Source organism: Numida meleagris, chromosome 13 (genome assembly GCF_002078875.1).
Source record: "Numida meleagris isolate 19003 breed g44 Domestic line chromosome 13, NumMel1.0, whole genome shotgun sequence".
Lineage (NCBI taxonomy): Eukaryota > Metazoa > Chordata > Aves > Galliformes > Numididae > Numida > Numida meleagris.
This window is the reverse complement of record NC_034421.1, coordinates 10,124,511-10,149,566: the sequence shown is the minus strand read 5'-3', so window position 1 is coordinate 10,149,566 and position 25,056 is coordinate 10,124,511. Positions and strand designations below refer to the sequence as shown.

At 40.2% G+C, this 25,056-nt stretch overlaps 1 protein-coding gene and 1 long non-coding RNA gene across 4 annotated transcripts; both read right to left on the bottom strand.

Annotated features, from left to right (window-relative positions):
• Window positions 9,120-12,224, bottom strand: LOC110405887 (coiled-coil domain-containing protein 70-like). 3 transcript variants are annotated; one of them, XR_002443166.1, is made up of 3 exons: window positions 12,127-12,224; window positions 10,570-10,825; window positions 9,120-9,718 (listed from the first exon to the last, which is right to left on the bottom strand). XR_002443166.1 is itself a non-coding variant. In XM_021411703.1 (2 exons), exon 2 carries the CDS (start codon window positions 10,756-10,758, stop codon window positions 9,925-9,927), a length of 834 nt encoding a protein of 277 aa, XP_021267378.1. In that variant the 5' UTR covers window positions 10,759-10,825; window positions 12,127-12,224; the 3' UTR covers window positions 9,737-9,924. The 3 variants fall into 3 exon arrangements, 1 of the variants encoding a protein (XP_021267378.1); XR_002443167.1 differs by lacking the exon at window positions 10,570-10,825; XM_021411703.1 differs by lacking the exon at window positions 9,120-9,718 and having other exon boundaries at window positions 9,737-10,825.
• On the bottom strand, window positions 14,480-16,702 carry LOC110405963. The gene is made up of 2 exons (XR_002443185.1): window positions 16,616-16,702; window positions 14,480-15,067 (listed from the first exon to the last, which is right to left on the bottom strand). It is a non-coding gene; the product is annotated as an uncharacterized LOC110405963 (long non-coding RNA).

Sequence of the window (25,056 nt, the reverse complement as noted above, 5' to 3'; positions counted from 1 at the left end):
GAAGAGCTTATCCCTGATCACATTTCAGAGCAGACAACAAGCGTAATGGAATTTCAGAGTGTGGTGCCAATAAAACAGCTGGCGGGGCAGCGGATGAAAGCAAAGCTTTGGGTTGTATATGCATCTTTGGGTTGTTGCTTCCCAACAACTGAGAGCAATGGAGCCCCTCCTGCCGTGGGCAGCCAGCCATTTCATTAGTGGTTTTTAAAGGTCTGCTAAGTGCTCTGTCCTTATCTGTGTAAGGTACTGCTTTGAAGGCTCTGCTACCTCCATGATAAATTCTACAATTAATTTCTAATGTATTTATCACTTAGTCTGCTTGTCTGCCCCAGTAAGTGGAAAATGCTGCTGAGAGCTCTTCTGTTTCTTACAGGTGCAAGAGCAGCTGCTTCTTGTTAATTTTTTTTTGCCATTTTGACCTTTTTGGGTGGTGGACCACTTAAATTGATGTGCGGGTTATTTATTAAGAACTTCTACTCTTTGATTTATAGATCTACAAAGGCAAGAAAAATGGTTTTGCTGGGGCAGGGTAGAGATAGTGAAGGCTTCCGGACTCTGGAGATTCCTCTCAGCATTAATCAAATTTAACTCTTATTTTTCCACTTCTGAGGTGACAGTTTCTGAGGTGTATTTGTCAGCACAGATAAGCAAGTTACCCTGATTTCAGTGTAACTAAAATGTGAAGTTACAATACTTGCAATGCTAAGTGTCAAAAATATCAAATTCTTTTTAGAAGAATTACTACAGTATTGAAAATAGAAGAGATTTCCTATTTCACTTAAGATTTTAAATAACCCTTTGTTTTGTTTAGAAATAACCATGTTTTTTTGCCAGAAAATTTTGCCAGATTTTCCTTAGTAGAATCAAAAGAAAACCATAAACACCATCCAACTCAGTTTCCTCTTGGATGAGCTAATCTTTTACAAGTGTAATAAAACTCTATCAAACAGTATTTCAGTTTCCACTCTTTCTAGGGAGCACTTTGGTAAATAGATCTAAAAGGTCCTAAAGAAGGACACTGACAGCAGCAGAGCTGATGTATGCCATCAGTTACAGACTGCACAAATAAATCTTTGTGCATGTCAGCTTGTCTCAACATCCTTTGTGCAAAACATTACTGCAGAGATTGCGCTTCACATCTTCAAGAACCGATTGTACACACAGAAATGAAAGTCACCCGTAACTTTCAATTCTCTTTCTTTGACTCTTTGACAGTATTGCTTGTCGAGTTAGACGCTCGGTCTTGTTATTCAATAAAACCTAATTTTGACTAGATCTTTGCTCTCCTGTTATGCATTTCTGCAAGCTCAATAAGACTTCCTCTAGAGCTGGAACAAGATTCTAGGAAAGAAAATGCCCAACAGGAGACAAAGGCTGCCGCTGAATTGCTCCAGGAAACTCTGAATAAGTTTTGTGTTGGGAATGACTCCGTAGTGCAATTGTTGTCATTTGCAATCAAATATAACTCCTTCCTTATTTGTGAGGAGCAAAAATGGCTTTGTTCTCATCTAGAAGAAAGTTCTGGTTCAGGATGTGACCAACTTCGTGGTGAATACATGAAGGATGTACATCTGTGTACCTTGTCCATGAGATGAAGTGTCCAAAATAAATCCTTTTCTCTCAGTAGAGATGTATGTGATAACATATTTCAGAAGGACGCAACCTTAGAGACCAGAAGCATTCATGAAGAGAAAAGTGCTCTGTTAACAAAAATTTTAATAAATGTTATAAAAGGCAACACCTATACAATATGGGTATCTTCTATCTCTTTCTTTTCTCTACTACTTAAATAGTGATTTAAATAGTATAAATATTATAGACAGCAAAGCCTGAGTTTTATAATAAGAATGCAGCAGGGAACTTGGCAAATTAGTCATGCAAAAAAGGCGTGTAAAGGTGAAAATACAATGGAATTTGTTTTCCCTTTTAATCTTTAACCTTGGCAGGAGTTCTTGGCCTTGGGATCTTTTGAAGCACTGTGGGATAGTCCTCATTAATTCTAGCCCGAATGTTCAGAATACAGGGAAGTAGGATGAAAAGGGAAAATGTACACAAAGGAACTCTGAAAGGGATTATAAACAGATCACAGGCCAATTCCATCTTCAGAAGAGCACCTCTAATAATCTGTCTAAACCGGAAACTGAATAGGTTGATTAATGAACCATTTCTTACTAAATCTGTATCTAGATGAGCATTTATTTAAAACACTAAAGGCTTAATTCTTACTTAAATAAAGCTCATTAGGGCAATCTGGTCCTACTGTGGGTCATTTACATCAAATACAAGTCCTTAGTCCTTGGGGGAAGACTAACAGACTTTTCTCAAGCCTTTCAAAAGGGAAGAAAAGAACTATAGACTTATCTGAAATGACAAAATGGCTGTTTTTCTGATGTGTGCTCTATGTCAGAATGCAATTGCATGTGTGCCAAAAGCTGAACTGTGATTTTGAAGGATGCTAGTAGAAAAAGCAATGAATTGGGAAAATGTGTCCCTCCCTTCAGAAATGGTTGGGAAGTATATTCTGGCTGTCCTTTCCTGTATTTTGTCCAGCTCTCTCTGTTCATACTTTCCTTTGAACTGTATTTAGAGAATATTGTGGTTCAGAATTTAGACTGGGTTGCAAACAGAACTAGCTTTGCACTGGATGACCTTTGACTGTTACTGAGGCTTTAGCGGCTCTTAACTTTTCTGTGTTGATTTCAATTAGAGCAGGGGGAAACAGGTGAGGAAAGCCTCATGTGTCTGTGTGGTAGGACAAAGGAGTACTTGCAACAATACTGATAGGAAATAAGAGGGGAAAGGCTAAGATTCCCTCAGGTCTTTCTGTGCTGACTCACAGTATCTGAAGTAAGACTTTTCCAGGCCAAGGAAGGGGGTACACTGAAGTTCAAACAGAACTTCTTACTATGAAGCTAGAAAAGTTTTAAATTCACTGTTCTACTTTTGGCCTAACTACATGAGGAATAGGGTTATTCCTGTCAATGCGTTGTATTATTCCTAAGCAATTAAATACAAAACATTCAAACAAATGTAACTACCTCCTCTGCTCTATATCATTATGCAAAAGTTCACAATGTGGCCAGAACCTACAGGCTTTCATTTACTCTTCCCTTAATTATTTACAACTGGCTCTTACTCTTCAAATTCTCTTGAAGGTCAAGGATGTGAAATGTGAGCACATGTGAAATCTGAGATGCCTTTGGTAGTAATGTTAAACACGTTCTGAAGTAGGACATGTACTGTCTATTTTTAGCTGTAATCTTGGCTGAGTGGCAGAGTTAATGCACTGGTTAGAATTTGAATAATACATGAGACTTGTACTATGAGAACAATAATTTAGCTATAAACTGATGCATGATGTAATGAGGGGTAATCTTCTACTGAGCCACAGTAAGTCACTATGTACCCTAGTAAACAAGTGTAAGTGGCTTGGCAAGCACATGGTAGCCATAATGGGCTCATTTAGCTTCTTGCTGAAGTCACAATGATGCAAGTATATATTTGTTCCAGCATCCTGCAGAAGATTTGCAGCTGGAAAGAAGGATAAAGCATGTACCAGTAAATAAAATGTGCTTATTTCAGAAAAGTAATTGAGAATACTGAGGTCAGTGCTTTATGGAAAAGTAGTTATCTAGAGACAAAACTATTGTGTTTGCAACATGTTCAGGATTTACTAAAAATTCCTTGATTGCAACAATTATGTTTGCACTGGCTATCAACCTTTCCCACGGGAAAAATAGTATCTTGTCCATATTATTTTTTGATGGGTGGTCCTAACATAAATAAATAAATAGATAAAAGCATAATTTTACAGTGGTTCAGCCGCAGGTTAGGCAGTGAAAGAACAGCAACAAACACCTTGTATTGGTTGAAGTGGATGATGCAGCCCCAAGTCATAACCTGCTCATTTTCTGTGGTCCTCGTATCTCTGGAACCTGAGTCATGTCTGTGAACCTCAAACATCATCTTAAATTCTAATAGCCCAATGCTTCTCACGTTTAGTCAAAGAAACAACAAAGAATTTTGAAGGGGGAAGGTATGTACAACATATCTGTATCAAATCATAGACAGTAATACACATCTTGTGTTGCTTTGTATACACCTGGCATAAGCTCCTTTATACCAGAATTTCAAAGAAATTCAGCATGTGTGATGCATGCACTTGGAAGTATAATCTGAACTGCTTTGAAACTAATCTCTAGATTCTCCATTATTGCCACATTCCTGATGGATTCTGAGGTCTTGCTCTCTGTTTGCCATGCTGCAGGTGCCAGTGCCAGGCACTGCTGGATGTCTTGACCAGCTCTGAATATCTGTAGAGAAATTTAATCTGTAGAGTTAGTGCAATTCATGCAGTTGTTGCTGAAGTCCTCTGGAGGTGTGAGCATTGAGCTCAGCTTGTTTTTTCATGGGATGCCTGGAACAGATTTGTGTGTGTGAAAAGGTGAAACCAAAGTTTGGTACTTTCTGCTCTCCAGAGCTGTGATGACAGAAACCTCACACTGAGACTTCTTCCTTTGAAGAAGCTGATTATCTCTAGAGCCTTGGCTCCTCCATGAACTCATGAGGTGATGCTTTCACCATTTGAAAACTTCAGGAAAATTACTACTAATCAGCACATTCATTTGTTTTGAATTATTCAGTTAGCTGTAGTGATGAGGACTGTAGTGATGAGGACTCCCCATGTGCCGGGAGGAGTGCCAGTGGTGGGGTGGGAGGGAAGCCAAAGACAGAAAACAGAGCTGTCCATTTAAAGTGGAACCAATGTGTGCCTAGGAACTTACCTGAGATGAAGCGGATACACCTTTTGCTCTGGCAGGAGAGGCAGCTGGAGGCAGTCCCTTCAGCTATGGCTCTGTGATGGGATCATGAGCAGGGTGGAGAAGCAGACTAGGGGCCATTTCCTGTCTGGGTAGTGCCTGGAAATGAGATGCGTCCTCAGCAAAGTGAGCATCTGTCAAAATCTCAAATTGGGATTGAGACATCAAAACAAGATAAAGCTTGCTGAGGGTTTGGTAGGCATCCAGTGAAAGGCACAGATCTCTTGTTGTTTTGGTTTCTACTCCTTCAAAGTTGCCTTTACCTTTTCTTCAAGTGACAAAGAACTATTCTTGTGACCTCTCAGACATCTTGTCTCCCAGAGTAGTTTCTTATCTTTGACAACTACACCATGTTCAACTCATAGAAATGGAGCAAAACAAAGTCTATTGATTTTAAAATACTACTGTGGAAGCAACAACAAAAATAAAACTACAAAAAAGCCTTCTTATCTCTAAGATTTTTTTCCATTTTTACTTTCATTTTAGATCTTTTATTTATATATATTTATATATATATTTTTTCACATGATGACACAGCCAAATTGTCACAGAACTAAAAGAAAAAGAGTTGTAGGTAACGAAACACCAGAGCTGTGCCACAACGGGAGTTACTTCTACTGAAGGGTTTTTCCTGGCTTAAAAATTTGGGGACGAGGGAAGAGACGGAAAGAGGACGGCAAAGTAGAGGGAAGAAAGCAATTGGAAACCAATGCCAATATGTGAAGTAATAAGGGAAGCCTAGGAACAGAAAATAGAAAACAGAGTAATTAATCCAAAAGGCTTCAGGGCTCACTTGTTCAATGGACAGAGCAGCACAGATTCCGTTCTGCGATACTCAGTGGAAGGAAAATGTGAAAGAAAAGAAAATAATCAATGGAAACTGTTTATGGACTAAGTTTACTGATAAATAAGCATAAAGAAGATATGATAGTAAAGCTCAGTGTGGGTTAAGAAATGATGCTTCTTCATACGGCTCTTTAACAAATGTTATATGGCTCTTCTACGTGCCAAACCCCTATTCCTGGGCAGATCTGGTGCTCTTTAAGCTGTAGATCAGTGCTGTGAAGTTCACACTTGCATTACCAGGGTGGAGAGATATCTACCAAGAGTTCTACAGTGTTAGTGTAATCACATCTGCACCTTCTGTATTAACCTTGTTTCTTTTTGCTTCAGGGCAGCAACTATAGACATCAGACCATTTTTAATCACTCCATGGCAATATTATTTTGTTTGACCATGCAAAGGTTGTTAAGTATAATTTATCCCTAGTGCAACTATATATATTCACTGGAGTTACACTAGAGGAGAAGCTGCTATATAGTATTTATAAAGGCAGCAATTAGCACTGAAGCACAAACATTTATAGCAGACTTCACTGTGGCTCATTTTTAATTATTTTACAACTTGTGTACCGATTTAATTATATAGCTGAGATTAAGCCATATAAAAGTGACATTGTTATCCTACAGTCACTTGAGATTCTGGCTTTTGCAGCTTAAGAGACCAATCACCTTGTTTGGAGAGCTGCTACTGTTATTAGAGCTGAGAATGGTTAGCATCTTCTAGGAGCATCTCAGCTTCATGCAGGATTTGCCTAATGATACTGATTGTCTTTGGAAACAACATGGTGGTGACAGGATCGTAAAATCTGCAGTGACATGCTCTTCAAATCCAGTTATATTCAAGTTTCAAGCAACGAAATCGGTTTTGGTCTTTGTGGTTTTTTTTTTTTTTGTTTGTTTGTTTATTTGTTTTTCCTCCCTAATTGCAGTATCTGTATACTGCAACCAGACACAATCTTTGGATCCCCCGTTGCTCCCCTGCTACTTGCTGTATCTAGCTGCTCTGCACCCCATTTAAGAACATGTAAATCTGAGCGGGGGTCAAGAGCTGAGAGGGATTAAAGGACAAATCCGTTAGGCTAAGAAAAAAGGCAGTTTTTCTAACGGCACATTTTCGCTGCAAAAGATGCTTTAGCTTTAGTATGTCTACATAATTTGTTCCTAGAAAGGGGAAGAACTTCTGAAATAATTTACGTCTTTGTATCCTTCTAACGTGCAGTTCATTTCAGGGCCATCTCAGTGGCCAGTATGTTTTTCTTATGAGTAGAGATTTGAATGCCTAAGCTACAGTTGATAGATAATATGCTAGACTTAATTACTGACTTACTTCATTGAGGAATATTAATGGAGAAAATTTAGAAAAGTTCAGCTTTATCACCATGTTCCTAGACTGGCATGGAGCAAGATTTCTTCTGGGACAGAGTAAATTAGCGGTATGCTATCAAAGCTTGTGGAGCTGAGCCAATTTACTGGATCTGGGCTTTTCACGGACCTTTCTCACTGAACTTCTGAGCTGAACAATAGTTTTACAGGTAATTACTTCTTGTCCTATCCAAAGTGAGAATACATCTGTTGGTTTATGCTTCGAGACCTGTTTCTATCTAACATGGATGTACCTGGAGCTGAATGTCCAGCCATTTTGGAATGGATATTCCCTACAGAAGAGCCCACTCACTCATTGAAGGGTTTCCTGGGACTGTTTCAGTCCACATGAGCGTGGCAGCAGTGACATGGGCTGGACAGTGTGTCACCTGCACGTGCACACAGGGACAGGCAGTGCTCATGCCTGGAGCATCTCCTGAGGCAGGCAGTCTTCCTAATTACATCAGCATGGCCTAGGTGCAACTGGCTGGGCAGTTGCTGATGGCCCCTTCTTTCCTGGGAAGACAGCCATGAGTGTTGAAGGGACGTACTTGCACCTTTGGTGGATTCCCTGATGCTATGTTTCAGGGACACAGATCTGTGAGAGATGAATGGAAAGAGTCTGAACATTTACTTGCTTTTTTCCCTTCCATTGGAATAATGAATTAAGTCTATAGGATAGACTTAAAATAAAGATTAAAGATTAAAGAAAAGACAATAAAGGAGAGCTTACGCTCTGCACTCAAACAACAATACTTGCTTTCTTGTGTATCTAAACATGGAGACTCTCCAGAGGGATCCAACTACTTAAGAGAATCTGATTTCATTTCTGTACACGAGAGAGAGCTTTTTATCTTTTTTGCTTTTGCCATTTCCATAGTCTGTTGCCAGTGAGGTTTGTTTGACTAAACTATTGGCAAATATGCAAATATCTGTTAACTGCTACAACATGTCAAGTCTCAGCTGGTCTGTTTTCCTCTATCAAACTGAATTACAGTCCAGGAGAAAATGTAGTATGACGCAAATGACAAAAATTTCCAGGACACATCACAACAAAATGTGCCAGCCTTGGGATACCCAAAAGGCAGTTCCATGAGCAAAGAAGTGATACCCCTGTCCCCCAGCTCCTCTTTCCACTTCCCGTCCTACAGATGAGTTCACAGTTCCCAGCTTGCCTGTCAATATGTCTGAGAAATCAAGCAGGCTTTTTCTGATTGCCAGTCAAATCAGAACTCATGTCCTGTGTATTGTTTACTAAATGTCCTTTACTACTCTTGTTCTCCAGGCCAGTTCTGGCAACCTTGTTTACTTGTGGCCTTGTTTCCAAGTCCTTCTTGATTGTCTAGTTTATAACCCCCTATATCAAAACCATCTTCTCTCCTTGTTCGTAATCAACATTAATGAAATTCCCACCACTATTAAATTCCTTTGGGCTTTATTTTTCTTGTCTTTGTAGTAAATAATGATTCTGAAGAGATAAGGAAAATCATTGCTTGATTTTGGCTGATGTTCTATAAAAGCTACGCTTTTAGTCTGAAGGTTACAGCTGTGTCCTTAATAAGTAGTACTGTCAAAGTATATGTTGGGACTAGTATGAGAAATTTTCTGCTAAATATATTTGAGAGGGTGAAAGATTTCCTTTAATCATGCTAATGATGTCCTCGTGGCCAAGAAATATGTGAAACAGGCAGTTTCCAGTAATGATTCTCTCTCTGAGATAAGTCACTTTAAGACTTATTTTGAAAACTCATATTGGTAAGAGAGCATTTCTTAGCAATTCCTTTTTATATACTGACCTACCCCCATAGGAATTATGTTTTGATTATAAGATGGCCATATTTCAGAATTATTACAGGAACTTGCATTTGTTTTACTAAGTGTCATAGGTAGGCAGCAGCTTGAGAATCGTAATGAGAAGGAGACATGACATGTATGAGTGATCACACTTGTGAAATAACTCCTTTTCCTGTTCTCAGAAAATTCATGAATCAAAATCAGTCGATTCCTTTCTGATACATATTTTTCAGCTCTACAGAAGAAAAGATTTTAGCATTGTGAAATGATCGCTTTATTGATTTGTTACTGGTGTTGCTGAAGCAGCTACATCATTAGTATTGCTTTTTACAGAGTGAAAATAAAGAGGTATGATTGAATCCAGATAGTGCATAGTCAACCTCATCCAGTAAGTGTGCCAGCCATAGCTGTATGCTGCCTCTCTGTATAATGTCCTATTTTGGCTTCAGAAACAGAAGGCTGGGTGGTCGCATTGATGCAACTATGAATGCATTGATTCAAACAAGTGATATAGTGGAAGGTACAGCTAATGTACTCGCTTTACAATTATTGAACTGAACTAGATTAGCATTAAAAATACTGCTTACAAATCCATGGCTTTGAGATGGTTTGGACATTTTGAAATGTTTTTTAATGATTGGTTAAGGAAACAACTAGTGACAACTTCATTTTCATTTTAAACTGAACTTCAGAAATATTCACTCAAGTCTTGCTGAAGGTCATAAGATGGAAATCTTAAAAAGTGCAAATGCAGTTGTGAATAACAGTAGATAATAGACTACGGCTTTAACTTAGGCAGTGGGATCCTCAGAAATGGAACCATCTGTGCATAATTAATTCACCATCACTCCTCACTGGAGCACTGCGAGAACTGCAGTTAATAATTTTGATTGCTAAAGCCTGTAAGTCAAGCAAAGAGAAATGATAAATAAATCAGAATAAAATAGAGCAAACACATTAAAAGAAAACATGAAGCTAAAACAATATTTTAGGGTGAAAGAATTAAAGCCCATCTGCGTTCTGACTGAAAGTGAAGTCGTGTTTCAGATCTGCCTGATTTGCTCTGAGGCTTCACTTCCAGTGCCCACAGCTGGTCTGTGCTTGTCTCAAAGATTTTCCTCTTCTGTTTCAGGTAGTTTCTCCTCTCTTGCAAGAATATAAACATTTTTCAAGCGGGAAAATTTCTCATACTGCAGGGCTTCCACCACATCCCCCAACGCTTCTTTTTCTTTTTGAATTTTCCAGTCATTCTCCTTGAAAGCTATGAATTCTTCCCAGAGGATGAGTTTGCTGCTTGAGATGGCCATCTCTTCGTCCCAGAAGATCTTGTCCTTCTTCCAGAGAACTTTATGGTCCTTCCAGGAAGCCCTGTTCTTTTCCTGCATAGCTTTATTCTTTCCCTGCAGGACTTTGTTCTTCTCATACATTGCTTTATTCTTTTCCTGGATATTTTGATTCTGTTTTAGGAAAGCCTTGACCACTTCCTGGACAGCCTTATTCTTTTCATCAAGAACCTGGATCAAATCCTCAGCAACCTTCATTTTATTCCAGAATTCTTCAAGCTTTTCCTGAATGTTACCAACTTGTTTCTGGAAAACATTTTTTTTCATCTGGATGACTCTAATCTTTTGTAAGAAGTCCTTGCTCTGTTCTAAAACATTCTTGATCTCTTCTTTGACAGCTTTGTTATTTTCCTGGAAGGTGTTGATTTCCTTCCATAAGGCTTTGCTCTCCTTTTGAAAGGCTCTTACCTCATTGTGGAAATTCTTATTTGCTTTGCAGAAGGCTTTGATTTCCTTCTTGAAGTCCCTTTGCTCTTCCTTCAAAATCTGGTAAAGCTGCTCCTTGTGGAAGTTGGACAAGTTTGCTTGGAAGCTCTTACTCTGTCTTCTCAAACAGTACAAAGCAGGTATCTTAATACTTTGTTTTATTTCTACCATCCTTTTCGTATTCTTTCTGGTTTCTTTCCTTTGGTTTTAACTGGCTGTAGAAACTGGATCCTTGGATCTGGCAGGGTAAAAGAAGGAACTCTTCAGGCAAAAGTGTGCTGCTGTGCAGGTGCTGGCTGCTTCTCCCAGAGAAACAGGGAAGGCATTTGTGCAGAGACTCTTTGGTTAGCCAACAAACTCAAGGAATACAAAAGCATGCAGCATTGGGTGTAAATTCCATGGGCTGTAATTAAGTTACGTTACATTAAGACACTATCAGATAAAACTAATCAAGTCATTCCATAAGTGCGGTATGAATCAGGTTATTAAAAATTAACAGTGAATGATTTTCCAAAGTGACAAATGGTTTGGGTGCCTCTATTTTCAGAATCCAGTGTGATATACTTAAAAGGAGCTGGTCTTACAGCTTAGCATTCATAATCACTAGTCAATTGCAATCATGTGGGGGGATGAGCCTTGTAGTATTTCATCACAAACTCTTTACTTTGTTAGCTGACAACTGTGCTGCCATTTGCATAGGCAGATTTGTAGAGCAGCTGCTGCCCAGTGTGTGCCTGAACTTCGAAAGGAAATTGTAACTAATGCAAATACTTGTGCTGTTTAAATCTGTGCTTCTAGCTTAATATTAACGTGTGTAATACAAAGGGAAGAACAGTGTTTCTGCAATAATTTATGTTCTGTAAGAAAATGTGAATGTGTTTACACTTGCTTTGTATTTTTTTTTTCAGGAAAAAAATGTATCTGTTCTGCATGTGTTTGTAGATACACAAAAGTTTGGTTTGCTGTAATAGTATGGTAATATGGAGGTGCAATCCCATATAATTTATGCATCTGCTACTTCTTTTTGTGTTAGAAAGTGGAACAAACACCTCCAGTGATATACAGTTTGCAAAGGATAAGAAACAATGCGTCACTTATTATTTAAGTAATATATGGCATAGCGGCTGCGAGGAAAATCTGCCTTTGTCAATGAGCAGTGAACATCTCAGATATATCCATGAGCTCTGTTTCTGGAAAGAGAGAGTGAACAGCAGGCAGATTCATCAGGAAAGTCTTAGCTGAGCACACAGACATTGCGATGTTGCCACTGCATTTCAGAGCACACTTTGTTGTGAAGACATACCAGGAGACCTTTTCCCATTAGGCCTTAGCCAGGATGGATGAAGAGATCAGCAGGTTCCTTTGTGCGCTCAGTGTCTCTCAGCACCTTCTCCTGTCAGTTTTCAATAATTAGGCTTTAAAAATATATTAGATATTTGGCATCCTGTTTGCTCTTGGTGGACTGATTTAGTGGTTTTCCCTAGAAATCAAATATTCAGCAATAAGTTATAAGTAAATATTTTCCATATTGTAACTTACCTGCTTCTTTTTTGTTGAAGACCCTTGTGCTTTCTTTGCTAGCTAATGTTGCACCCTACAGGTGGGGAGATGTGAAACCATGGCAGCTGGTTCTAGAGTGCAGGGGAGCTTGCTCAGCATTCACCATTATGAGGTCACATCACTGGGGTTTTATTCCGGAAAAACAAAGGTAGACTCTTAACTTCATTCCGTTTTTACCAAAACATGTGGTCCTTCACTACCTAAAGCTGTTAAAAACTGATTTTCTTTCTAAAAGGAATGATTTCAAGAGCAATTGCTGCTAATGCCTACCAAATTATATTGTTTGGAATGTGTTTCGTAGGAGGAAAAGCTCTTACTAAAATATGCCACATCTGACTGTAAAACTTCTTATGTTGGGTACTCTCAGTTATGGTGCTTGTTTTCTTTTGTTTGTCCTTTGTCGTTTTGAATGTCCAGAGTTCCAAATTAGGATTTGTAATGTTTTTTTTTTTTTGGCCTAGAGGTGAACAAAACTGTCCTTTCCTTTCACAACTCAATTTCCTGTATTTTATGTTCTAGCTGTCCTGAATTTATATTGTTTGTTTTCTGGGTTTACGTGCTACTGACTCAATCTTAGTTTTTTTCTGCATAGATTTTGTATCTTCTTCAAGATAGATTGTCACTACTTTGAACCAGAAATATACACTGTGACAAAGCTAATTAGACAAACTGATAAGTGGATTAAAATCAGAAAAACATGGACCAGACAGAAGTTTGGATTCAAGCCCTGTCGTGAAATTTCACTCTGTTTTGTGTGAAGCACTTGGTCTTTTATGGTTAACATCCAAGGGAGGGCTTGTCTCCTGTGGGACAGCTACCAACAAACGCAGCTTTTTGTATCATTAAAGCAAACTAGTGCATTTGGTTTCTTTTTTTCTCCTTCTTTTCTTTTTTCTTCTTCTTCCTTTTTTTTTCAGTGCAATAAACACGGGGCAAGTTTCAGCATAATCAAGCATAATCAAAACTTGATCAATTGTGTATGCAGATCTTGGAAAATCCCCTTCTTGGTACTTCTTTGAAATCTTCCTTGAGTTGCTGAGTCTCAAGTTCTAATTCTACTGCAAATCTAATTTTGAAGCCGGCCCTGCTTTGAGCATAGGACTGGGCCAGATGACCTCCAAAGATCCCAGCACAAGTTATTTAATGTTCCTAATGTTGGTTTTAAAGTATTGTACATCATGTTACTGGAAAAATATTTTGGTACCCATCAAAGACCTGCTGATCCTGAAAATGTTGCTTTCTTGGCAGCTGATCAGCTCAGAGGTTTCAGAGCAACTTTTGGATTAAGTCATTATGCTTGACATCTGCATCACCTCAGGCTAGCACGAGTGAACAAACACAAAAAAAGTAAAAGTTTACTTTCTCACTGGAATCAACAGTTCCTGGAATTATCCCAAAGTGAAACAGTATATAGATGAGAGAAGGTGGGCTGTTGTGTATCCGTGATGAACACTTCGGAAACTACATACTGTAGTTAGTTAGTGCTCCATTATCTGAACTCATTTTGGGCATGAGGATGGAGAATTAGACAGCTGTACTCCTACTTTGAAAATATATTTTCAAGGGAATGTGCAATGCAGTTGTATGAAGCTGTGAGTGTTCAGTCACTGTAGAGGTCAAAGCACTCTCATCAGGCAGCTCAGCTTTACCATGGAAATTTTCTGCCTGTCATTTATGTGCTTATCATGTTGGCTTGCTTGCTTTCTTCTACCCTGCCCTCCGTCTCCTCTTCTGTGCCTTTTTTACTTATTCTAGAATTTTCATTAGAAGATGATAGTGGGATATCTGTATTTTCCCTGAAAATGAATGAATTAAATGGCATTTTGATCATTTCTAGAGAATTAATGCTGTCATGGAACTCAGAGTAGTGAAACCATAATTATTTCTGAGTAGTACCCTCTGCCCTTCCATCTCCTAGTATCTGCTAGACTTCATCCCTTATATACATCTTTGACTAAGATGGTATGTACGTTTCTATTATCTTTTTGAAACAAATGGTGCCCCAAACCTCCCTGTGTGCAAGAACAATCATACCACTATATCCAAAAGTTTTCTGAGTTGATTTTATTTTTCAGTCTAAAAGGCAACTAATTGTATTCCACATTTTCATTAAGTTTTAATGAAAGAGTACTTCTAACACCATGAAATTTTCTGTATCTTGTTGGTTAAGATATCCTTGTTGAAGTTAGATTTTAGATTCCCCATCCTCATTCATCTGCTGGTGAATTTGAACCAGGCAGCTAAATGGTGGTGTTTCATCAGAGAAAACAGAGACGATGAGCTGAGACTGGAAAAGGTCAACAGAGCAAATTTGGAAATAAAAGGCAGATGATTTCAAAGAACAGTCAAGGCTTTATTAGTGTAAGAAGGCAGAAATCATTCTAAGCATGTGAATGCCTCATCTTTGATTTCTGGCCAGTACAGTTGTTGTGTTTTCTTCTGTGAATGTTTTTACTTTCCAGGGAATTCTAGTTCTTCTTCCCAAAGGTCCAGTTCCCTCTTCCAAAGGTCTAGCTCTGCTTTCCATTGGGCTAGGTATTCTCCCCAGATTTCCTCTTCACGCATTAGTAGCATGCTGACATTGTTCCAAAAGGTCATGGTTTTTTTCCAGAGAGTCATGTTCTTTTTCCAGGCAGCCTTGTTATTGTCTTGGAAGGCTGTGATCATATCCCTGTTCCCTTCCCAAAATGACTTGAGATTTTCTAACTTGATCTCTTTCCATTTCCTAAAACTCTCGTTTTCTTTTTGTAACGCTATCACCTTCTCTTGTAAACTTGCGATTAGGTGGCTTGTCATATTCTTGAAATATACTGTTAGCGTGTAGCCAAGGACGACAGATGATCTACCAAGTTGTGAAAGCCTGAGATACCACCTTGAAAGTGACATGACCACAGGACAGGTGGTGATGTGAAGCAAAAACCTATAAAGGTAATTATGAAATACAATTAAAAGAGAGAACCATAAACCCATGGATATGTTTGCAGCATAGAAATGAATGAAATAAAACTATTATCAAATTTACTGTCATTGCAACCTCTACATGGCGCTACATTTTAATTGATGAAATCAAAGACCAAAAAAGTAAGTAGCCAAAGTAATTACTGGAACTGTATATTAATTCTAATTTATCTGCATAAACACCTACTATTAATTTAAAGCCTATGTTTCACTTAGGATAGGAAAAAAGAGAACTGCGGACAGCTCTGATGAAAGTTTTCCATGGTGCCCTGCTATTAGTTTTCCATTGAATCTGAAAAAGTCACGGTAACATATAATGATAGATCTCTTCAATGACAACAAATCAGCTGCTTTTTCAGTTGATCTATTGTCATGGTTGCTTCCATGATGTGAAACGTGAAATTTATAAAGAGAATCAGAAGTACTTCAGGCGTAGTTCCATACTGTCAGTACTGATGTATCAACCTGTATCTGAAGAATACAGTTCTGTTTAAATAGGATTTAAGGCTTGATGCAGGAATTTTTACGGCTTGTGAAGGGAGTTGAGGGCAGGTGCCAATCTCTGCACTCTGGTGACAGCAACAGGGCCTGAGGGAACAGCATGGAGCTGCATCAGGGAAGGGTCAGGTGGGGGTCAGGGAAAGGATCTGCACCAGAGGGTGGTGGGCATGGAACAGGCTGCCCAGGGCAATGGGCAAGGCACTGAGCTGCTGGAGCTCAAGGAGCATTTGGACAGTGCTCTCATACAGGGTTTGGATTTGGGTGGTCCCATGTGGAGCTGGGACTTGGACTCGATGGTCCTTGTGAGTCCTTTCCAACTTGGGATATTCTATGAAATGGGTCTGAGAAGAGGATAATGGTGTTTCTGCCCTTTGAATGCATGAATACTTACAGCTGGTTAGTGTCTTAGTGAAATGAAACCCATTTGCAAAAAGCAAACCTTCCAGGATGCCTCGGACATTTCTGCTCTGCAAGACTGCGGTAAAAAGCTTGACAAAGTGTCCTTTGATTTGTGTCAGCTTAATACACACTATAAGCATCCATAGCTGGAGCTGGGCGTATAAACAGTTTTTGAATAGGTGGTGAAAATGGAAAGAAAATGAAGCCAAACCAGACCTTTGAGAAGTGCAGGCTGCAAAAGTTATAAAATAGATATTCTACTTCAAATACAATTATCTTTTTTCTCTCAGGTGTACACTTTATTTTGCCTTTGTGTTTTTATATATTGGTCTCCTGACTTGTTTTCCATTTTTTCCCCTCTGAGTCAGTGTATGCCTGTCATACCAGCAGCTTCTTCCCCACGAATACTTGCAGTCTCTTTGACAGAAAGGTCAATACCAAGAGAAAATGCCTCCTCTTTGTTTTGCTTTTAATAGATGTTGGATCCCCTAAAACTAGAGACACACCTCAGTGCTTCTCCACTATTCCCCTACCTCTCATTTTCTTTTAATTCATTTCTACTCTCATGTATATTTCAATCCCATCTCTATTTTACTTAGCACCTCTCTACCTGTTTCACGAGGTCCTTTGCAGGTTCTTATATATAGAAAATTCTCCAAACTGTTTCTCCAGCCTCACCTCCGTGCTCCCTGGCAGCCAGCTCTTTGAATTCTGTTGGCAGGGCTAATGAATTGTTGTGTCACACCACCTGTAGTGATGTCACATGTCAGGCCAGTGATGTTGTGTCACGTTGTTGAACATGCCTGAGATGCCCTTTAGGATGACACATAGGAGTAAGGGGAAGAAGGAAAGGAGAAGGGAAAAGTCAGTGGCACCTTGCTGCTTTTTCTACTGATACAGGCAGTTCTGGGGGCAGCCTGTTTTCGATGTTACACACACAATTGCAGTTCCACTGACATGGGACTGAAAGTGCTGAAGCAAATCTTCCATGGGAAATTCATTTCTTTTGAAATAGCCCATAGCTGGATGAGATCTCATTAGGGACCCTCATCAGATGTCTTCTGCACTACCATGTTTTGCAATGTTGAGAACAGAGGATTTCCCATTATAAAGCAGCAATATTTAGTATTGCACAAGAGACACATAACTCACAAACTGTGAAATGACTGCACTTCTTTTAGGATCTGCAGGCAACTACAAAAAATGTCAAGGACTCATTTAGAGCAAAAAAAGATGAAAGGTAATACAATAAAATAGATGTAGGCAAGCTGTTTCATATGAAAGTGCTCACTAAATGCATGGCATTGGGACTCATGGGTATATTCAGGAAGCAAAATTCTCTCATTATTTTTTCAAGCAAACAATGCTAGAGGCAAGAAGAGCTCAAGAACTGGAAAGGGTGGAGCTAATGTTGCCCTCCATGTGTGACAGCATTCCCTCCCTCTCCAATTCTGTGCCATGCAGACACTGTCTCTTGGCACTGCCTTTCAAGAAGATCATGGGTGTCAGGGCTGTCCTTTCCCTGACTGACTCAGCTTCTGAATTCAGACTGAATGGGGATCTGTTCATTTAACTCAGCTTGTTTCGCTGATTGCAACTTCAGCAGTGACACAGACAATTCCAGATGGTTTCTTAATGCTCTGGAAGAGGTTAAGCTTACAGTGGTTCCCTGCCTTGTGCCATAGAAACAAGCGTCAGCTGCCACCAAAGTATGGATGCTGTAATAGGGAACTAAGGGGGGGAATTACAGACTGCTGTTTTTACACCTGAAAAATTAGTCAGGGATGTCTTTGGTACATGAGCTTGGTGTGGCTGTCAGGACATTAATTCTTCCCAAAACCAAGTGTTTTCTGGTGCAGTGTGCTAATGCAGTGCTGTGCCACTCTGAGGACAGCAGCTTGAATCTGTGAAAGAACCAAATCATTCTCTATAGGCAGCTCAAATCACACTGTAAAATGGCATTATGTTTACTGCAGGTAATTTTTTTTTTAGGTTACCATTTATTCTGATATTCTTTTCCTTCAGGGTCCTTATTGGCTGTCTTATAGTACATAAAAGTCATCAAGAAAACACGGTGTTTGTACGATTACCTTCAGTCCTTTAGATTAATGGATGGTTTCATTCACTATCCTTCAGAAAAGAATGAATTGAAATGCCTCCTTGCAGATATCCTGAGCACCTCTCCCAGTGCTGATGGGCAGGTCCCAGGTGGGTTCTCCCTGCTCAGTTCTCAGGACATGTTCCTCCTGCGCTCCGTGTACTTATTTATGGCTGTGCAAATGATTGGTGAAGTATGATGCAGGAGCAAGATGGGTTCAAAGGCTTTGGAGAAGGACTTAAGGTCAAGCTTCAAGGTAGGCTTTCTGCCGTGTAAGTAGGGGAGACATCTCTCATCACAGACTGATTATATTTCAAATTTGACAACAGAGCAATCAGCAGATGATTATTCTTTTTTCCTTCTCATCCTCTTTCCCCTCTCACTTTCTTTCATGGTGTGAGAATGTGCAGCCTCTCACTGCTGGTGGGCAAAGTTTTTTATGGTCAGAAGCTATTTCAGGCCTCCAAATCATGTTTTATCAGGTTTAAACAAAGAGCACCATTTCTTGGGGTGGTATTTAGACCTTGGGACTACATAGCAGCGTTCCCTTTGTTGCTGTTGAACATCTCCATTTTCTCTTTTCCTTCCCCTTTTTCTCTTCTGTTCAGATTGTTCTTTGCCATCACAGCCTTCTGTTTGCTAGCACCCCCCAGTAGCCAGCTGTCAGTGCAGTCCCCCAGTACCTTGGTTACAGTGGTCTGTGGCTGGTCCTCCTGTGCTTGTGTATGGAGGGCTTCTGCTGGGAAATGGAAACGCTGTTCGCTAGCGGGTGTGGGAGAGCGCATTTCTGTGGGCGTGCTCCATGGATTGTTCTTGAAGTATCTGTCCCAAATCGCTAGCTGGTAGACAGTGCTGGAGCAGCTAGTAACGTATCTGCAGTAAAATCTACGAGAAAGTTATCAAAATTCCTAACATGAGCATGACAAGTAAATTAAAATGTGTGGGCTGAAATGTACCCCCAAACGAGTCCTTAAACTCTGACAAATCTGAGTAGTTCACGTATTTTTAATTGCTTAGCATTTCTTCCTCAGGGTGGATACAGTTACGATATAAAAAGTGAACGTGTTACGGTCTGACCAATTCACTGATATTTTAAGCAACTGGAAATAAAGCAATAATACAAAAACTTGCAACTTTATTCCACGCACCTCCTACACAACACGTTACCTGCAGTAAGAAACTGCATCAGCTGCCTTTACAGACCAGACTATTTGGAAGTGGCCTGATGGCTTAATTAGGCAGGAAGGACCTAACCAAGAAAAACACTCCTAAGCTGCTGTTACCCTGCCCTCTGTGCTCGTTTCCTTACTATGTTTTCTATCTCGGAGAAGTAATACTGCCTCAAAGCCATGTAGTCCACCACAGACATTTCATCCAAAAATATTTTTTTTCAGGCCTTCTCAGCATAGCAACATAATGTTCCAAAAGGCCTGGTCACCGTCATATCCTATCAGCCAGAGTTATACAATGCTGTGTTAAATATTTCAGAAGAAATTAGAAGTTAATTCAGTGGCACCGATCATCTCCTTGTTCTGGTATGTGATTAAAGAGGTGCTGTCAAAGTGGGTAGCACAGAAATTAACTTAGTTTGACAAGTGTCTCATTTAGTAGCTCTTTTCTTGGGTATTCTACTCCTGCTTCCTTGACTTTTAATTCAATGCTGAGCCAAAACACAAAAGCAACTGACAACAGATTTCTTCTTGGTCTTGTTTCAATCAGGCCTTCAGAAAGATACAAGCTGCCTGGTGGTGAAGCATCAGGAAATGAGATTCAGGCAGTTGTTTGCCTCTTAATTTTCCTTGACTGTTATACAGACTGCTGCCACTTCTGCTGTGCAGGAGGTCTGCTTTCACATTAAGCTCACAGAGCCAGATCCTTTGCAATGACATCCTTCCAGGTCATGCCTCCCATCTCGACTGGCAGCAATGACTCCCACTGGCCCAGCGTGCAGGAACAGAGTGGGTGAAAAGCCAGCAAGTGGCACTAGATGTAGATGTTATTTCTGCTTTTCTTTTTAGTTTCTCTGTGTCTCCACTTCTGGGGTAATGTGAACAGTTACATCACTGCTGGAAACTATGACTCAGCCAAGGATCCATAGGAGAAACTACACTGCCCAGGAGAAGCAATTAGGCTGCTTATAACAAAAGCCATTAAAACTAGCTAGCCTTTTCATACTGTCTCCCAAAATATAGCCAGCACAGTCCACAATGGGAGAAGTTGAGAAAGGAAAGGTGGCTGAAATAGAAGATGCTGACAAGGTCAAAATCAGATGTTCACATGGATGGTACATGACGCAATCAGACTCCTAAAGGTCACACTCGTTGGAGGCAAGCATGTGACGTGCCAGGACAGAAAAGCTGAGTGGTATTGTTATTCCCTCTCATGCTGGTTTTAATTGTGATGGGAATCATCAGTGACACCGAGCTAAAGCTCTCATTCTCCCGTCTCATTAGGATTGAATTCCTGCTCTCTGCTTTGAATGCAGTGAGGAGTTGATGCACACACAGGAGCAGGGTGAGGAGGAAATCCTTGTTCAGAGAGGGAAGCTAAGAGCACCAAAGCCAACACTGTCAGTGCAGACTTTCTTTTTTAGTTTGTAAATTCAGCAAAGCATAGCTTGGGGCTTCTTGTGATAAACAGTCTGAATTGCAATTGCATTAAAAAGCAAATAAAAGCTGTGGTAATCATACAAAGGCATTGCTAGATAATTCAGATTTCATCTTCTCCCAGAAACAGGCATTAATAGCAGTTCTAGTGCGGTCGTGGCTGTACTTTTGTCCCCTCTGAATGTCATTGATAATACAAGCTCTGCGCTTCCTAGTATTTTTCATACTGGCAGTGATTGCTACATAGGCAGCCAGCACCATTTCCCCCCTAAGCATAAAAGCACCTTTTTTTCCCCCAAATGATAAGCTTGAGAGGTGTCCTATAAAGAAAAGTAACACTTTGTTAACTATGCAATTGATGTACACAGCTAGGTTGTCATTTTCAGCATAAAGCCAGTATTGAATGCTAGTAAATGGAGGTAGATGGGAGAAGTGCTTCCCTTCTGGAGAAGCCTGTTCTGGTTTGGATGCGATGCAAATTGGTGGCAATCTCTACGTCAGGTTTGCTTTTTATTCCAAAGGCTTATATCACAGTAGGTTGTTTGCTCACGCTTTCCTGGGCAACCTACTCTACTGGACCTGCTTTAGCAGAGAGTTGGACAAGATGATCTCCAGAGGCCCCCTGCAGCCCCTACAATTCTGTGATTCTATGCAGTCCCCTAAGCTGTAGGTTAGTGTGAGTATTCTTGCAGATTTGTGTTGCAGTGTATTTGTTTATAATGAAAAAAAAGATGTGCTTCTTGCATTGTACCACATTGCTTCCTCAGATCTGAGAAGCAAGAGAAAGTGCTGGTTTCTTCTGCCCCTTATGGTTATTGCTGCATGGGTGAATTTCTGAATGGGATTGTTGGAGAATTATTTTGAGTTTTTTGTGTGTTTGATTTTCTAAAGGAGACATTTCCCAGTGGTGAGAGATGAATTCTTCATTACTCACATTGCTGCTGTGACTACTATCAGAGGCGTCTCAAGTCCATACATGAAGATAAGAACACCTCTAACCATTTGTGTATAATGCCTAAAATGCTCATGCTAGTTCTAAGCATTCAAAAATTCTGCCCTTAAATAATAGATTAATTGTAAGTGTTAAGAGTACCTTTCTAAAGTGGCTTATTTTTAATTTGGCTTTTGGCTTCTGAACTTTTACATTCAGAATTGCAGTAATTTCTGCAATTGAGGGGTATAAAAATGTCCTTTTCATTAACAGAAAGAGATATTGTCGTGATATCAGATCATTTTAAGAGCCGGGGCTTTGAGAAAGATTAAATGCCATGAAATCCAGAAGGAAATTACAATAATGACCAAGAGAGTACTATCCCTGATCTTGCAAAAATTGCATTCCCTCTCGAAAATCCGTAACTGGTTGTGGCCTGGCTCTGGGCAGGGACGTGGTGCAGCCTGGGGGCCCATGCTGGAGCAGGGAAGTGGGGAGCGAGGGGCAGCACAGAGCGGCTGTTACAGCCTGACCATAGCTGCTGCCCACCGCCCAGTGCTGCTCGGGGTGGGAGTGGGCAGAGCGAGAAATTTTAAATAACTGGTCCCTATCCTGGTAAGTTCCATCAGCATGGGCTGTGTGAAGAGGTAAATGTGCAAACAGAAATAACCAAACTGGGAAGAAACTGTTAAACTGTTGTTTTCTATTTGGCCTGTCTTCCACTTGTCACATCTTACTATAAATAAATGTGAACAAATTACCCATTGAATCTGTGACTTGCATCCAACTATTTTCAAAAGCAGCAACTTTTCTTCCGCGTGTCTTTACAAAATTGCATACAGCATCCTGAGATAGCGAAAATAGGAACCATGACATGTTGTTAATGTCATTGGAAGCCTCTAACAGGGGAACTGTACACTTCTTTTTCTGTCCTCCAAATCCTTGATGAGAGCATGGTTATTGTACCTAATAGCAAAACTTTGAAGTGAAAAACTCTAGTTTTCTTTTTTCACCTTTTTATTGCTACCATTGCAGTTTTACCTCACTTATAAATTATGCGCTGTTTGCCCTCTTGAAGTTGTCTGCTTTTTTGAGTTTTATGCTTTCTAAGTTTTTTTTCTTTCTACACTGCTTTAGGTCACTTTGTATGGTGCATGACTCTGAGTGCTATTTATGGGGATTTGATTTATTGCCTTATTCTCTCAAATCTAGCCAGTCTATTTATGAATTTTGTTTTGCTCTCTCAGAACCACATTTTCCCTGCAAACTAGTCTAACACAGTTTTGAAAAAGTCCTTTCTGAAAAAGATGTACTTCGCATATAGTCTTCAGTATCTTTTCGAAGGAGAAAAACAATTCAGCCAAGGTAATCTTTCTTACGCTCTTTTCTCCTTTTGTTATTTTAAAAAATTGTCAAAGAAGCCGGTTTGTGCCATTCTGCTATCAGAATTTACTCCTCTGAGTTCTAAGCTGTGTTGCACAACAATAGATCTACTTAGTTTTTGTACAACAGATGGCAGACAGCTGAGATGGGAAGGACTGTCAGGCCCAGTCAAGAAATGTGGGATTTTGTTGCCTACAGGAAGATGTCTAATGGAGCTGGCTAATACAACACAGGAATTGATAGAAACAAAATACTGGCTTTACACAGGTTGTCTGAATTGGGATTAGACACACATGTCTAAACAAGTGATGATCCTACTTGTATTGTGTCAGTCTCATTCTCTGAACTAAATTATATAGGTAGAGATTCAAGCAGGACTGCCCAAGGAGAAAGGGATCCCAATGCATTTTCTGCATCTGCAAATGAGGCATCAGTGTGGCTGTGGCACCTGCTGCTCTTCTGTTGTTTGGAGCCCGTGTCTACAGCTGGGTGGGTGAGCAGCTTAGTGAACCTCTGCGAAGGTTAGGAGCTGGAATGTGCTGAGGTTACAGTAGAAGGGATTTCTCTGGTCCTGACCCAAATGTGCTTCAAACCAAGCTGAGGTTTGAGGACAACACCACCCATATCTTAAGTGCACGCAGTTCCACTGATTCCAAGGAAGTTGTTTTCATTCAAAATAGACATGGATTTCACGCTGTGATAACACACCACTTTGGAAGTAGCTGTTTAAAAATTTTTTTTAAATACCCACTGCACACTTTTCACATCTGCTTTAGTATCAACACTGAGCAGCTGCTTCTACAGAGTCAAAGCGGAATGAGTTATGCGCATGGTGTAAGATAATGAACCTCTGTATAAACTACCTGTCTGAGAGAATACGTGTCTGCATGCTAATAAAGCCAATATGCAGGGACTATCTTAACGTGCTTTCTTTCATTTGTTCTGTGCCTCTTTGTAGGCTCTGATGAGATCTTACCCAGGGCTTGGCTGTGTGAGAGTCAATCCTCCCTCCAGATTTTCTGTTGTTATCCTAGCAGGGGGTTTGCCCAGGTGGCTGATGTAAATCATTAGGCCAGGTTTTCCTGCTTTGGATTGTAGCTACATGGCTTCACAGCTCTATGAGGTTAGCTTCACATCAGCGCAACCGCTTCAACTTTAGAGATGTGGTGCTTGATTCATGGCAAAAGAGATGGGGAGTCAAGACATTTACAAGTTTTTGTCATGTAAATGAACGGGAGAATCATGTTATTTCCACTCTAATGTAACTTGTTCCAGACAACCATGCCTGCCCTGCCTGAAGTGCTGTTAATGATGGGGAGCAGTGGATGCAGCAGAGAGGGCAGGGGCCATGCACAGCTAACCTGCCCCTGAGCATTGCTGCTGAGCGCAGCTTCATCTCTGCCCTCCTGCCTCCCCTCATCCTGAGTTCAGATGATAAATGGCCAGCAGTGAAGGCACAGTGCCTAGCTCACAGGGATCCGGTCTGCGTTTGGGACTGGGGCTGTACTGCAGCACATGGTGCAAACACCGCGGTTTTTGTGCTCTGGAGTGACCTGTTTTTGACGTTCCCATCTCCTATACACTTGGAGAAGTGTGTACAAACCGGGGACGCAGACTCGGGCTGTGGGTTATACTGGGTATTGCTGCCTGTTTTTGTGCCAGGCAGAAATATTTAAATCTCACTGCCGTGTTGTTGTTCTGTGAGTTGTTCATGGAGCTGCTTCGTTATCCAGCAGCGGAGGCAGCCTACTGAGCATGGAATTTGTTTCCAAGGGAATTGCTTCCTGGCCTCTAATCAAGTGGATGTTTTTTAGTGCTATAATATCAGATCATTCAGTGTTGTCATATGGGTACTCTGCAGTGTTTTTCTATTGTTACAACATCAACATTTCATTAAGCTGAATGTTATTATGCAGTTTCAATTATCCGAGTCTTGCTTCTGCAGGCACTTCTAACACCTCCGTGTTAAAGCTAAATGTTTAATTTATATTTTTGTGTTTTATGTGGAAGACTGGAAAAGTTCCGGTTCTAGC